Source organism: Ambystoma mexicanum, chromosome 2q, assembly GCF_040938575.1.
Source record: "Ambystoma mexicanum isolate Mex_15411 chromosome 2q, UKY_AmexF1_1, whole genome shotgun sequence".
Lineage (NCBI taxonomy): Eukaryota > Metazoa > Chordata > Amphibia > Caudata > Ambystomatidae > Ambystoma > Ambystoma mexicanum.
This window is the reverse complement of record NC_090924.1, coordinates 1,414,756,487-1,414,770,387: the sequence shown is the minus strand read 5'-3', so window position 1 is coordinate 1,414,770,387 and position 13,901 is coordinate 1,414,756,487. Positions and strand designations below refer to the sequence as shown.

Here is a 13,901-nt window from a genome sequence, read left to right as displayed (position 1 = left end):
TGGATCTCCCAGGCCATGATGACTGGTTGCAGAAACTTCGAGAAATGTTTGTAATGTATAAATTGACCAACACGGTCCATGCCATGACTATGCATGCACCTTCAGGGAGGATTTGTGACCAGCAATATAGAAGTGCGGTGGGGTATCCATTAACTGGGATGCTATTAATGGGTACGAGGGGTGGGAAGGTTGGTTAGGGGGGGGAGCGTACGAGGGTCTGGCTCGGATTTGCAGGAGGTACCCATCATGAATTATTGGTTGAGAGGGGGCCACAAAGACCTGAGGGAGGTTAATTGGATGTAAAGAGGTTGACCGTTTTCATGGGCCACATTTACACAGTAGTAGACCAAATCCTATTTTGAGTAATATTCCTTGGGGATAGAGGTGGGTTTATTGGGGTGAAGATATCTTGGGAGAACAACGGAATTAAGTTAATTTTGTTCCAGTGTATTTCATTAGTAAAAAAGTTTTTTTAAAAAGGCAGCAAAACCTCAAGTGTAAAGGGGGAAGATGTGAAAAGACATTCTCAGAAATGATGGAAAGTACGAGAAACCCCCCACTCTCACTACTGTAACGGGCCGGCCTCGTGTAGGCCAAAGCCAGTGAGTCGTTGAGAAGAAAACGGTTGGCGAAGAGCCTCAGAAGTCGGTGACGTACGCCAAAAGCTGCAGAAGCATCGATCGATATCCGTAGCAAACAAATAACTCTACATTAATACTTTTGTAATGGCGTTAGTCATGAATGTCTGCATAGAGCGAACGACCACTATGGCGGAATAAAACTAGCCGAGGGACCTTACCGCATGAGGGTTCATGGGTACAGTACAAGTCACACTAGTTATAGTATTAAAAACAAGCCCGTCCAACGTCCCTTTTCGAAATTCGAAAACAAGTCATGGTATACTCTGCACCTACCACTGGATGCCGGCCTATACAAAGCATTCGATTCTTAGCAGATCCACAAGCCTCAGAAATTCATATACACCCAAAAACACACACTCACCTGTCCACACACTCCTTAATGAGGATTCCAATTTCTATAGTAAATTGTCTGCATCTTGGAACATGCCACTATCGTACCAATTCTCTCAACTCCTCTCATTGTGAATTATTGTCCTATTGAATGCCTCGATTTTCTCTCAAAGCTAGATGCAAGAGACACTTGCCCTCAGCGCTCCATCTCTGTGGACCCCAAACACCCCTAGCCCTCCCCTATAATCAGGATTGTGTCCATCATATCCTACTGAATCCACTCTTATTCCCATCACTAACTTTCTTATCTTTATTTGTCTATGTCCAGTCATCATCCCACTTCACCCGTATCAGTCTTCTGATAAGGTTGATCACCTTCCCCTCTGTTCATCACTTTCTTCTTTTGGTTTTTCCAGTTCTGCCCTATCATGGTGTTCTTTCTATCTAAATGGTGAAACAGTCTAGATCTCGGCCTTAGGTCTCTGCCCTGGGACCCGTTTATTTGTCTCTCCACACTATTCACCACCTTTGATTTCCTCTAACTGGATGGGACTTTGATGAAGAGGACTCCCCGATCTTTCTCTCATTCTCCTCCTCCACTGGTCAATTTCACTTCCCCCTTCTTGGACTCACTGCTTCAAACATAACACCATCTTCACCTTAAATGATCAAAGACTGCAATATTATGGTTTCCTGTTTCAACTCCATATGTTTGTCTCCCTCCACCCTCTATAGTTTTCCTCATATGTCTCCCCTACTACTCCTTAGCTTTTAAACTAGAAGTAATCTTTGAGCCATCTCAACTCATCTCTCTCGCACCTATCACTTCCACCCTTTCAATATAATGACAATCCACCCTTTTCTCACCAATTCTCATAAGCCTAATTACATTCTTTCTCTAGTTTTCTCCCATTGAATTTCCAGGTTCCTGTCCTCCTTGGTCTTCCTGCCACTGCACTCGCTCTCCTTCAACCTACCCAAGCCTCCTTTCAGCTCCTGGCTTGTTCTCATCTCTCTCCTGCGCTTGCCTCTCCATGCTCTCTTCCCATTCCCAGCCTGTCTACAAATTCACTACCTCCGTTTTAGCATTAAATACATCCATGGTTTTACCACATTATCATTCCTCTCGTTATTGTTCACTCGTCCGCTCACTCAAATTGCTTTCCCATTCACTGCTATGTTTCCCTCGTTCACATTCCTCCTAGTCCCGCTTTTGTTATTCAGTTTTACTGGCCCGAAGAATATGCAGCTGCCCCCCCTCTGGACTCTTTCTATACTCTTAAATATCACATCCTCTGCCGCAGGCTCTAATTTTGATTTCATGCTGTTGCCACAAACTGATTAATTTATACTGCTAGCATATTTCAGCTGGCCAACATGCACGAATTATGGATCATAACACACAATAAGATAGAGACACTGTCTCAATGATTACATTTTTAATGACACTAGATTAACCTTCATGGGGTATCCTATTCAAGAAATTGTTGAGAGTAGGAGTACAAAAGGATCAGTTTCTAATGGAACAAAAGAGGTATTGTTCACCTGTGGCGGGGGTAATAATTCTGCAGCACAGTGCGCCCGATGTCCATGGTGTTGGCACCTTCACTCACAATGATAGAGTCTTTGGGCAGCAGCTCCCGGATGTGGTGGAAGACAGTGTAGTAACTCATAGGAAGAGAGGTCTGTGAAGCGAGAAGCTGAAGAACAGAAGAGAGGATAAATCATTTTCCGTCACTAAGGCTCCAGAGGAAGCCTCAACCATTTCCATCTCACGCAGACCGGGACACAAATAGGGCACATCCTATAGTGGCGGTGGCATTGCAATCATATGGAACAGAGAGACAGAGGATTTAGCTCATACGGACTAAGACTTTGCTGCTGCTCAATCCACAGGGTGAGGGATGCTATTAATCTCTACCTCAGACAGACAGACAGAACAAACTGCTCTTGTGCAGCGCAGACTGTCATATCTCAGGTAACATGTTGGAATTTGGTGTCCAGAATTTGGATCCACTATATTTTTGCATGATGCAGTGTTAAAACTATATATATATATATATATATATATTCAGTCAGAGACCCACTGCCGACATCTAAACACATTTCTAAATGACTGACTTCATCCCTCAAGAACTACAGTGGAAGAATCCTAAATGATACATTTGATGTTAGGATCTATGAGGTAGGAGATATTGAAGCACTGATTATGGCCATTTAAAGATATGGGGGGGGGGGCCCAACCCGGATGGTATATCCAATTTGATTGTAAAAGAAGATCAGAGTATTTGGGCAACCATATTTTATGACTATTTTAGAGATATTGTGGAGTCAAACAAAATTGCCATATCATATAGACAGTCCTTATTGATTCTGGTCCATAAAGCGGGTCAGAGGTACACCTGCAAATGACCGGTTGCTGGCAATGTTAGATGTCTGCAGCAGGGAGGGTCTTTGCAACTATTTTACTGCGGGCCCTTGAACAATGGGCCGGTGATAGGGGAATGGTACATGTTACTCAAATTGAAAATATTGTTCAACCCTACATAATTATTGATATTTCGAACTCTTATCAACTGAGCAAAGTGTGGTAGAGGACCCCTTTGGTACGTCATATGTGGATTACAACCACACATTTGATTGTATGAATAGGGCTAAACTCTGGACTAAACTACTGAAGTGGGGCATAGACAAAGGCCTCCTCAATATGTTGTGTCAACTTCACTCAGACATCACTGTCTGCATCCGCTTAGAAGGTACTGGCCAATTTTCCAAGCCTATATGCACTAATAAAGGACTAAAGCAGGTGTGCATTTTGGCCCCTGTTCTATAACCTCTATATGGCGGATCCCCAAAGTGTTTAGGTAGGTGGAGAAGCTTTGCCCCCAACTGGGGTGCAATGCACTTAACGTTATTATCGTATGCTTAGGACAATCATCATGGACCACACCAAGATCGGATTAACTATGTCCATGACAGCATTAATTGAATACTATGTGGAAAATGATTTAGTAATAAACCTCAGAAAAACACGTCTGATGTATTTGGGCACTAAAAGGTATCCTATCCAAGTAGATGTTGGCATTAGCAGTATGGTTATTGAGAGGACTTTAACATACACCTACTTGGATTCCTTAATTACTGCTAAGTGTTACGAGCACAAATTAATGACCTCTACCGAGTTGGAAGGAAATTGGGTGCCATAATGCAATTTTTATGTACATATAATGGTTACAGTGAAGCGGAATTTTAAAAAACAGGTTGGCTTGAGGGAAATCCTCTGTGCCCAAGAAATGGAGGAGTCCATAAATGTAACAAATGGCTGCTTTTATTAATTCAAAAACAGGGATAGGCACACAGATTTCTGCAGTGTCCAAATGCACTCTTAGTATATTACAGGCCGGTAGCGAGGTTTTGTTCCATCAAAAAAAGTAACATTTCTGGACCTTGGGCAAGCTGGGATTGGGTGAACAGTATTACCAGACTTGCACCGTAGGGGATAGCTGTTCCGATTCGCCGGGTCAGATCGGGTAGCTCTGCTTTGCACCACGCACAAGAAGCCAGTTTGAGCTTTCTCAAATTGGGAAATTTACCAGCATGTGAACACAATAATGGGTGGAGAGAATGGATTCATGGTTCCGCTCGTTTCCCCATCAATGTTACCACCTCGCTGACTCCTCTGGCCCCGAGTGAGCAAGGACATTCCAGCATCCAGCTTCATGCTGTGTTACATTTTTGCATCTTCGGTCTTCAGTTTGATGGGACCAACATTTTCTGCCTGCCCCGGATGAATGGCGCTTGTTCCCCAGGTTCAGATCACGTGTGCAGGGACCGCAGAATTGAGCTCTATGCTTGGATTCATGAAGAATTTCAGCTCCCAACCTTGCACGTGTTCTATCATTTCTGTTGACCCAAAACCCCCTCTCCTAGCACCCTTGACAAGGTTGGGCACAGTGACTGCACTACCAGCTCTGCGTTTCTTAGGGAAATCATTTTTTTGAGTCCTCGCCCTCTGTTTTGCGCCCTTTCCAATGTCTTCCATTCATTTTAATGCAGCTGTGGCTTCCATCTTTATTTTCATAGCTGTGCATGGTAGCTTTTAGGTTTCTGCAACCAGTTCATGTGTGTTCTTTTGCACCTGGCTAATGCCTCTGTTCAGCCATGGCGCCTCTTCAGTATTACTTTGGTGATGTCATTCAGTTATGGTCTGTGGGGCTGCTTCAGTGGCTGGCATCGGTCATCTTGGGGGGTGAGTTTGAGGCTCCCTCAACAATTCCCCCTCTGGACCACAAATCCTCAAAGCCCCTACCCACTGAGGAGTGTCTTGTGGTTCCACACATTTACCAACCCCCCACCTCTCCCTCAGGTTGCTCGAGCTCCTACTGGCTTGGTTCATGTTCCAAGTCATCTCGTCCACTTCACCCTGCTCAGCTTCAGCGAACTTTTCTCCCTCCGACCTCTTCTTACTCCACTGTGCGTCCAGTTTGGGGAATCCATCCACTTCTGGGTCTTTCTGGGGCACCATTAACGTTGGTGTGCTGAAGGGAACCAGGGTACATTCTTCTCCTCCGTTTGAGTGGCACCTGCATGTGAGCTTCTGGCCCAATGTGGGTCTACGAATAGTGTTGCCTTATCTCGTGCCATGTACCTTTGAGATGTGTCTGCATCCCTCCCTCTCCAATCCTCACTGAACCTTCATCCTGGCAAAGTAGTGGCATTGTTCTTGAGGGCAATCTGGACAGAGGCCTGCCTTGTTTTCTAACCATGTGAGCAGCTTGAACTTCTTGCCACTCCTTGATGTATTCGTCCTTCTCTCTCTGCACCATTTCCTCTGGAACTATCAGGAGCACCTATGCTATGCATCCCTGCAAGCCTTTGACCCATTCTTCTCTTGCAACTCCGGTCAATATACTGGTAGCTGGTGTTTCTTACAGCATTAAGGCAGTCCTCCCACCTCTCTTCTTCAGCTCTTGAGGCACTGCAATTCCTCTTATGTTGCAATTCCTTTGTCTGGGACTTTCAGTATGTATTGCATCGGGTCAACATGCAGCTAAAAGTTAATAAGCAGCATAATCTACTAATGTTTTATGCTATTCAGAGAAGAATTATGCAGGGAGGTAATAAAAAGACTAGAGTGATTTGGTAAGGCCTGTGACAGTTTTGCTACGCGAACAGAGTGGGCTATGGATTTTACTTTAGACGTACATGGGTTGGTTACCCAATTACATAAGAGGGTACTTATTTGGTATTTTCATTCTAATCTAGATTGTGCTAAAAAATAGGACTCGACACAGGAAATGGTTCAGCACACCTACACGTCGGGTAGACCTCAACCATATTTATTAAAGTGTCTTAGCCCCTGCCAGAGGAGGTTTTCCACGTTGGCAAGATTCAATCAACTTCCTTGCTTGGTAGTGACAGGTGCCCACTTAAAAATACTGAGAGAAGTGTGTTGGTTATGCTTAGATACCAATCAATTTGAAACTCTTAGACACATCTTTACACAACGCCCCAAAATAAGAAGGGAACATTTGGAACCATTTGGCCTCTTGGTCCATAACAATACCTTAGAAACCTCCTCGTTTTGGGACAGATGTATGTTTGGACCACTTCCTCCATGATTGTTGCCTTAGTGAATTTATGGAAGATCACACAGGCCCCGTTTAGATTGTGGACGGGATGTGACAATACATTTTAATTGTTGATTTAAGACGATGTCCCTTTTTACTATGTTTTTCATACCGTTTTTTGTATTGTCTTTTATGATATGTGGGTCTTTGTATTCTTTTGTACTTTGGTGTGAAAAGTAGTTTTTTTTACTACAACATGCCAAATAAAATAAAACATTCTGAATGACTGCTTTCAGTAAGGGATTCATGGGTTGCTTCAAAAGTGGGGTTTATGGAGCCCCTGGACCAATTAGGGCCCGCCTAGATGGGCTGCATTGCTTTCCCCATAGGGACAGTGAATAAATAAAAGAGCCAGACAGCAGGGTAGGAGGCTTATGTTTGTGTTTTACTTTAAATACTATCTTGTTGCTGTGGACTAAACCATCCAGAACCTTCCTGGGGCTGGATGGAAGGGTGATCAAGAGAATAAAGGACAATGGACAGTACCTTCCCTGCACCAGGAATGGACTGGGCAGGGGAGAGAATGCTGAAACGAAAAAGGAAAATATTGGAAGTAGTTGGGACTGGCGTCAGGGTCCCCCATGACTCCATGCAGTGGTTGGGCTGGTGGAGAAAATCCCTAGAAAGGAAATCACGTTAGTAGTTTGACGGAAAAAAAAAAAAAACAAGGGAGTTATTATGGGCAAAGGGTAAGTTTGAAGTTAAGAAAAAAAAAAAATGGGTCCCGTTGGGAACCTAAATAATTCACTCCGATGTTTGTTGTCCTCTGCCATCTTTCCCTGTGCACCAGGAGACCATTTTCTTTGAAACTTCAACACTCGGACTGCCATGGAAATTGGGACCCAGCAGCTAACTGGGCATTCCGTTTCCAGACATTATGCCACTCTCCCCACTCCGGGGGTGCAAGAGTAGGGCACATGAGAGAAGAATGTAAAGTCAGTTTCAGGAGCTTCAAGCGTTCCGCATAACGCCCATGCAATCTGAGCCTAAGCTGGCCTTCAAGTTACTGTGGGGCAGCTCCTTCCAAATCCTGGGTATTGATAGATATTTTATTTCTATTGCGCTCGTACACAAGTGTTTCAGAGCACGACAAGGCAAGGGAGGGGAGGGGAACAGGGGAGACCAAAACAGCGATCTTACTAGGCCCAGTGACAGTGAACACGCAAGTGCATGGGAGAGGGGGAGAAGTGGAAAGTGAGAAGCGGAGGAGAAACAAATAAATATCAATAAATAATAAACACAACAAACCATGGTATTGCAGCCAGCAATTTGCAAGTGCTAAGTTTAAGGCAGTAGACAGGGTAGGTCTGATAAGTGCAGGAAATAAAGGGGGGTCTGTATGGGTACAGATACAGATCCCAGTGCAAGGGGTTGCCCGGAGGCAGTGCAAGAGGGTGGAGGGGTGAGCAGGTACCTGGGACCAGAGGACAAGGGGTGATCACATGCAAGGTGTCAAGAGAGAACAGAGCAGCAGGGGTGAGGGGGAGCGAAGGCAGAAGAAAAGAGGAAGGTCTTGAGGTGCTTCCGGAACCGGAGATGGTTTTCCTCAAGTTTTAGAGTGTCTACCCCCAGCTAGTTTCTTTGAAAAACGACTGACTCTGAGGGAGTTAGAGATAGAGGAGCGAAGAGCTCAAGAGGGGAGGTATTTGCAGAGGGATAGCTGATGGTATTTTGGACACAGGCCCCAGAAAGCCTTGTGGACAATGCAGATGGTTTTGAATGTAATCCTTGCATCCACTGGGAGCCAATGGAGAGATTGCAGAGCTGGAGAGATACGATCCCAGGGCTTGAGGCCAAGGACAAGTCTCGCAGACCTGTTCTGGATTAGTTGCAGAGGGCGGAGAGTAGAGGCAGGTAGATTTAGAAAGAGGCTGTTACAATAATACAACAAAGAGATAACCAGAGCTTGGGATACCATGAGCTACTGCGGGAAGGTGAGGAAAGGCAGAGTACCTCTGAGGAGGTGCAGTAGAAAATTTGACTTTTTAGAGACCTCAGATGTGGGCGGAGATGCTAGTCCTTATTAGGCATTTGGGTATTGCCACAACCTTCTTAACTGCCAATCTGCAGTGAGTTTGGGCAATGCGCTACACGATTATGCTACCATCTATAGTTCAACTCAACTACTCAATTCATCATATTCTACTCTCTAGTGTGCAAGGGTGGCCGTTATTGCTGAAAAAGGAGACGTCAACTTAATAGACGGCCCAATCTACTTAATGGGGCTATGGATATTAATAGCGAAGAGACAGCTTTCAGAGCACTTGTCCAAGACATTGTTACGCCACCAGGCCCCGTCACACACAAGAAGTCAGCCACCTTTCTTTAAAGCATTCACTGCACGTATGATCAAATCGTCCATCTTGCTAATTTTAGTATTCACCTAGAAGGTTGCTCCATTCCTCTTAGCACCGTCTTTGCAGAGATTTGCTCCATGTTTAATTTTTCGAGCACAAACGTAGGACCCACTCCTTGGATAATATTGCAGGTACAGTATGTACAATTTAGTTTTCTCACACACAGTGCCGATTACCTGGTCTGATCATTTCCTTGTACAATTATTTACTGCTCCAAGTAATGCCCATTACTCATATTGGCCGGGCTTCTCAGGTACTCATCTCTCATTGTTTTAGGAATATGTCTAACTCCTTCTTTAATCTTGCTTTTGGCTCTACTACTTGATAGCTCTTTACATCAGGGCAACTGCAACGATCTGGTATCTGGTCTGAATCTTCAATAGTGTCTCCAGCTTATCTTATGGCACTGCACTTTTCAAGGTTTGTTAAACTAAAATAAGGTATGACCCGTGGTTTTACAGTATTTCAGAAGCTTTCCTCCCCGACACCTGCCATCTAGAGATCGTTGGCGTCTTCCCCTGAGCAACGCAACAAGGTTCCAACCACCTTCTGGAGCTAGGAGACTTTCTGGTACCGATAGCCAGAAGGGTGTCCCCATAAACATCTCAAAGAGGTACATGAACCAGCTTGTTTAGCTTCTAATCCGTCTCTAACTTAGAAGCGGAGACCACATTTACCAGCATTAAACTTTAAAACTCTCAGGCATATCTGACGCGCACAGTACTCCAGGTTGTTTGTCCCTCCTTTTGGGACATATCTTTTCCTGAAACATGCAATGATCTCTCCGCTCAAGAAATACATCTTGGACCCAGATAACCCTGCCAATTACCAGGCAATAACTAACCACCCTTAAACTATGTAAACTCAGAGGCCACAGCTACCATATAGATCCAACATGTTGCACTGACTAATAACATTCTGGATGACCATCAATCTGGAGTTAGCCCAGAACATGAGATGGCTTCTGCCCTTTTAGCCTTCTGGAATGCTGGCATGGAAGCTACAGATTTGGGGTGCTGTCATTCAAATTTATTAGCTCTCTTGGTGGCGGAACACAGTGGACCATGGAGTTCTGATTAACAGACCCTCTTCGAATTCGACACCGAAAGGCCTCGACTGTCACAAGTCTCTCCCCTTCTCACCCGTTTCTCTTTACTTGCGACCCTCTTGGAAGGGACTTCCTTCTTTCGTACTGTCCGGGATTTATACAGGCCCGTGTGCAGATCTTCGGATTTCAGCGTGAGGTTTACAAATGTCTTACGGTGGGTAGCGTTCAAACATCCAGAACCGGGAACCAGGAAGGGAACAGTGTCCTGACTCGGAGGTACAGAAACATCGTAGGATCGAGCACAGAAAGGATCCAGGAATGAAGCACAGAAAATAGGTAGGAAAAGGAAAGGGAACGAGCGGGAAATATAATCAGGAAGATGGGAACAAGGACTCGGAAGGGAGCCGAGCGGACTCTGGCAACACACGTCCGACTACTCCAAGCAGTAGCGTTGAGACGCGCAGAGCCACGGGGAAGTGGCAGTTTAGTAGGAAGTTGAACGTAACGCGCAAGGGCTGATAAGCAGCGTTTCGAAATTGACGGCCATGTTGGAAGGATCACAGAGTTCAGACCTCGATGCATCATGGACCATGAAGCCCAGAATGGACGTAATCGGCGGTTCATGACATCGACTGGTCGTCGTCTTCCCTCAACAGGTGGTACTACAGTCATGCAGCCCATCCGTCACAGACTAGAGTCCCGCAGCTCTCTCCCATCCCACCTTTTCTTTTCAATGTGTACATTCGGCCCCTCTTTAACATAATTTCATTAGAGTATACAAAATTGGTCATCAGTCAGAGCAAGACCCAGCTTATACACGAGCTGGTGTCCATCTATCGGCTTTCTCACTACATAATCTGTCTTTCTCCCATTCAGTTGTGAATGAGAAGAAAATGGTTGCAGTTGAACTAGTCCAACACTGAAATCCATGGTCTTGGACCCAACTCGATCTGCAAAGGGCTTATCCCTGCAATAGAGCTTCCCCCTTTGCGGAACCTTGGTGCTTTCATGGACTCAACAAGACTCCTTCTCCCAAACATCCATCAACTCAAAAAGAATTGTTTCTTCTGGATGAAACCTGGAACAAATTATTCCCTTCTTTCCTGCAGAAGGCCCCTATGGTGATACAGGGGGCCTGGATCAATTCCCTTTTAGATTACTGAAACTCCCTTCTCGTAGGTCTTACGGATTCTGCTAGCAAAAGGTTGCAGGCGACCCAGAAATATGCAATTAGGCTTGTTCTGCGTCTCCAAAAACAGAACCACATCATGAAGATATGAAATCCCTGCACTGCCTTACCGCAAAAAACAACAACGTATGCCATTCAAGGCATTGTACCTGGGATTCCACACCAGAATACCTAAATGTTCTAATTCTCTGGCACAACCATTTACATCAATGAGTTCTACCAAAAATAAGATCCTTTTAATTCCCTAAATATGATGCATCTGATGGAGTTGTTGTTAGTTGTATGTTGCTGCCTAAGAACATTAGGCAAGCACCTGATCATCTTGTTTTAATGAGTGCCTCAAGAAATACTACATTCTCCACAGATAGAGGCCTCTGGCTCTCTTCTTTAGCACTTCCTCTCTGCAGAGAGATCTAGTGCGGGGAGGTGATTTAGTCATGCAGTTCACGTTATATAAATCATCCCTCTCGTTCAATTTGTTTGCAGTTAATAGGGCAACTTCATCATGGGAGAAAACCTCAATAGGAAAGGGGCATTTTTGTCCGCCGTTTATATTTGGTTTTGAAAATACCAAGTACGAAAACAAAAAAACAAACAAAAAAAAAAAACGTACCAAACACGGTTGCGTAATTACACCTGGTAATCTATACTATGCATGTAGAAATTGGCAGAAGCATCTTATTGTTTTATAGCATGATGATTTTAATTGCACCTTTCAGCCAACACGTGTTTCGACCCGACAGGGGTCTTTTTCAAGGCATGTGGTAATTGCGAGACAAGGTGATGAATGTTGATACGGAGTTCCTGAATGGGCCTCTAGTTAAGTAACAAACTTTTTATGCTATGGGGCCTCTGTCTCGAGATGAGCGGTCTTTCAAAAGATAGCTGTGATCGCTCATTTCGAGACAGAGGCCCCTCTAGCCAAAAAGAACAAGTTACTTTCTTACCTGGTAATGTTCTTTCGATGGGATGGTCCGACGACGTATTCCATATCTATGACATGTAATTACCACAGCTGTGCTGCTTCGGAAACTTTTTTCGGCGTCTGCGTCCTGCGTCGATGACGTCGATGCGCCATCGTCGAGGACCTCCTCCGACGTCCGACGTCATCCGATGTGATAAGTAGGACGCACGACGCCCGTAGCCTCAGTTGTAGTTTTTTCCCCCAGAACGTGTGACATTAGTCAACTGCCAGCCAGACACAAAGCCTTGCGGAACGTAAGCTGCAATCGCAAAAGAAATTCTGCAGCGGGGAAGGCAGGGCGGGAGCGATATGGAATACGTCGTCGGACCATCCCATCGAAAGAACGTTACCAGGTAAGAAAGTAACTTGTTCTTCGAGGGGATTGGGTCCTCCGACGTATTCCATATCTATGACAGACTCCCAAAGCAGTACCAGAGCAAGGAGGAGGGAAAGAATTTAAAATCAAAATTTAGAATAGTCAATCAAATAGCAGAGCCTGTCCTCGGATGGAATCAAGGGAATAGTGACATACAAATGTATGTACCGAAGCCCAGGTGGCTGCATCACAGATGTTGCGAATAGGAACACCCCTCTGCAGGGCAGTAGATGCAGCCATACCCCCGGTAGAATGGGCCCGCAAGCCAGCCGGTGGGTCCTTACCCGCCAAGCGGTAGCACTCCGAGATGGCCAAAATAATCCAGCGAGACAAAGTCTGTTTCGTCACAGCTTGCCCTAAACGCTTTCCAGCGTAACCAATAAAGAGTTGATCGTCCACTCTGACCCGGGACATGCGTGAAACATAAAAGCTTAAAGCTCTCCTAGGATCAAGCCTATGGAGCCTCTCCTCTTCCTTACCAGGATGCGGAGGAGGATAGAATGCCAGAAGAACAACCTTCCGGGCCAAATGAAATTCCGTCACTACCTTCGGAAGAAAAGAAGGACGAACTTTAAGGACAACCCTGTCCTTGTGAAATACAGTGAAGGGTGGCTTAACTGAAAGTGCCTGTAACTCACTTACTCTGCGAGCGGAAGTAACCGCAACTAAAAACACAGTTTTCAGAGTTAACAGCCTCAAAGGGCAAGAATGTAAAGGCTCAAACGGAGCACCCATAAGAAACTTAAGAACAAGGTTTAAATCCCAACCGGGCACCAGGAAAGGTGACGGAGGGAACAAATTAGTGAGCCCTTTCAGAAACTGTGAAATTAAAGGGATTTTAAAGTAAGAACACTCTTCAGACGAGCGCTTAAAGATGGACAGCGCCGCCAGGTAACCTTTAATGGTACCCACTTGCAAGCCCATGTGGGCCAAAGAAAGTAAAAAGGACAGAACCATGGGGATGTCACATGCAAAAGGATCCACATTCTGAACTCGGCACCAGTCGCAGAACTTACGCCAACGGTACAGAGACTTAGTTGCTGGCCTTCGGGCCGAAAGCAACACCTCCATCACGTCTTCAGGGAGGTCCCAATCCATATACCTCAACCTTTCAGAAGCCAAGCGTGAAGGTTGAGGGATCTGACCTCTGGATGGAGAACCTGACCCCCCTCCCGTGAGAGCAGATCGTCTCGGTAGGGAAGATGACGCAGAGGGCAGATGGACAAGTCGAGAAGGTCCGGGTACCACGTCCTCCGAGCCCACGCCGGAGCAATGAGGATCATCCGGGAACCGAACTTCCGTAACCTCCGCAGCACTTGCGGGATGACGGGGACTGGAGGAAACGCGTACAGCAGCGGGAACGACC

The 13,901-nt window shown here is 45.4% G+C and overlaps 1 protein-coding gene across 3 annotated transcripts in view; it reads right to left on the bottom strand.

Annotated features, from left to right (window-relative positions):
• HACL1 (2-hydroxyacyl-CoA lyase 1) overlaps window positions 1–13,901 on the bottom strand; it is a 370,092-nt gene that overhangs the window by 63,712 nt on the left and 292,479 nt on the right. For all 3 annotated transcript variants that reach the window (XM_069648911.1, XM_069648913.1, XM_069648912.1), the window contains one exon: window positions 2,517–2,671. In XM_069648911.1, coding sequence (XP_069505012.1) covers window positions 2,517–2,671 — 155 coding nt within the window. The remainder of the gene's footprint in view (window positions 1–2,516; window positions 2,672–13,901) is intronic.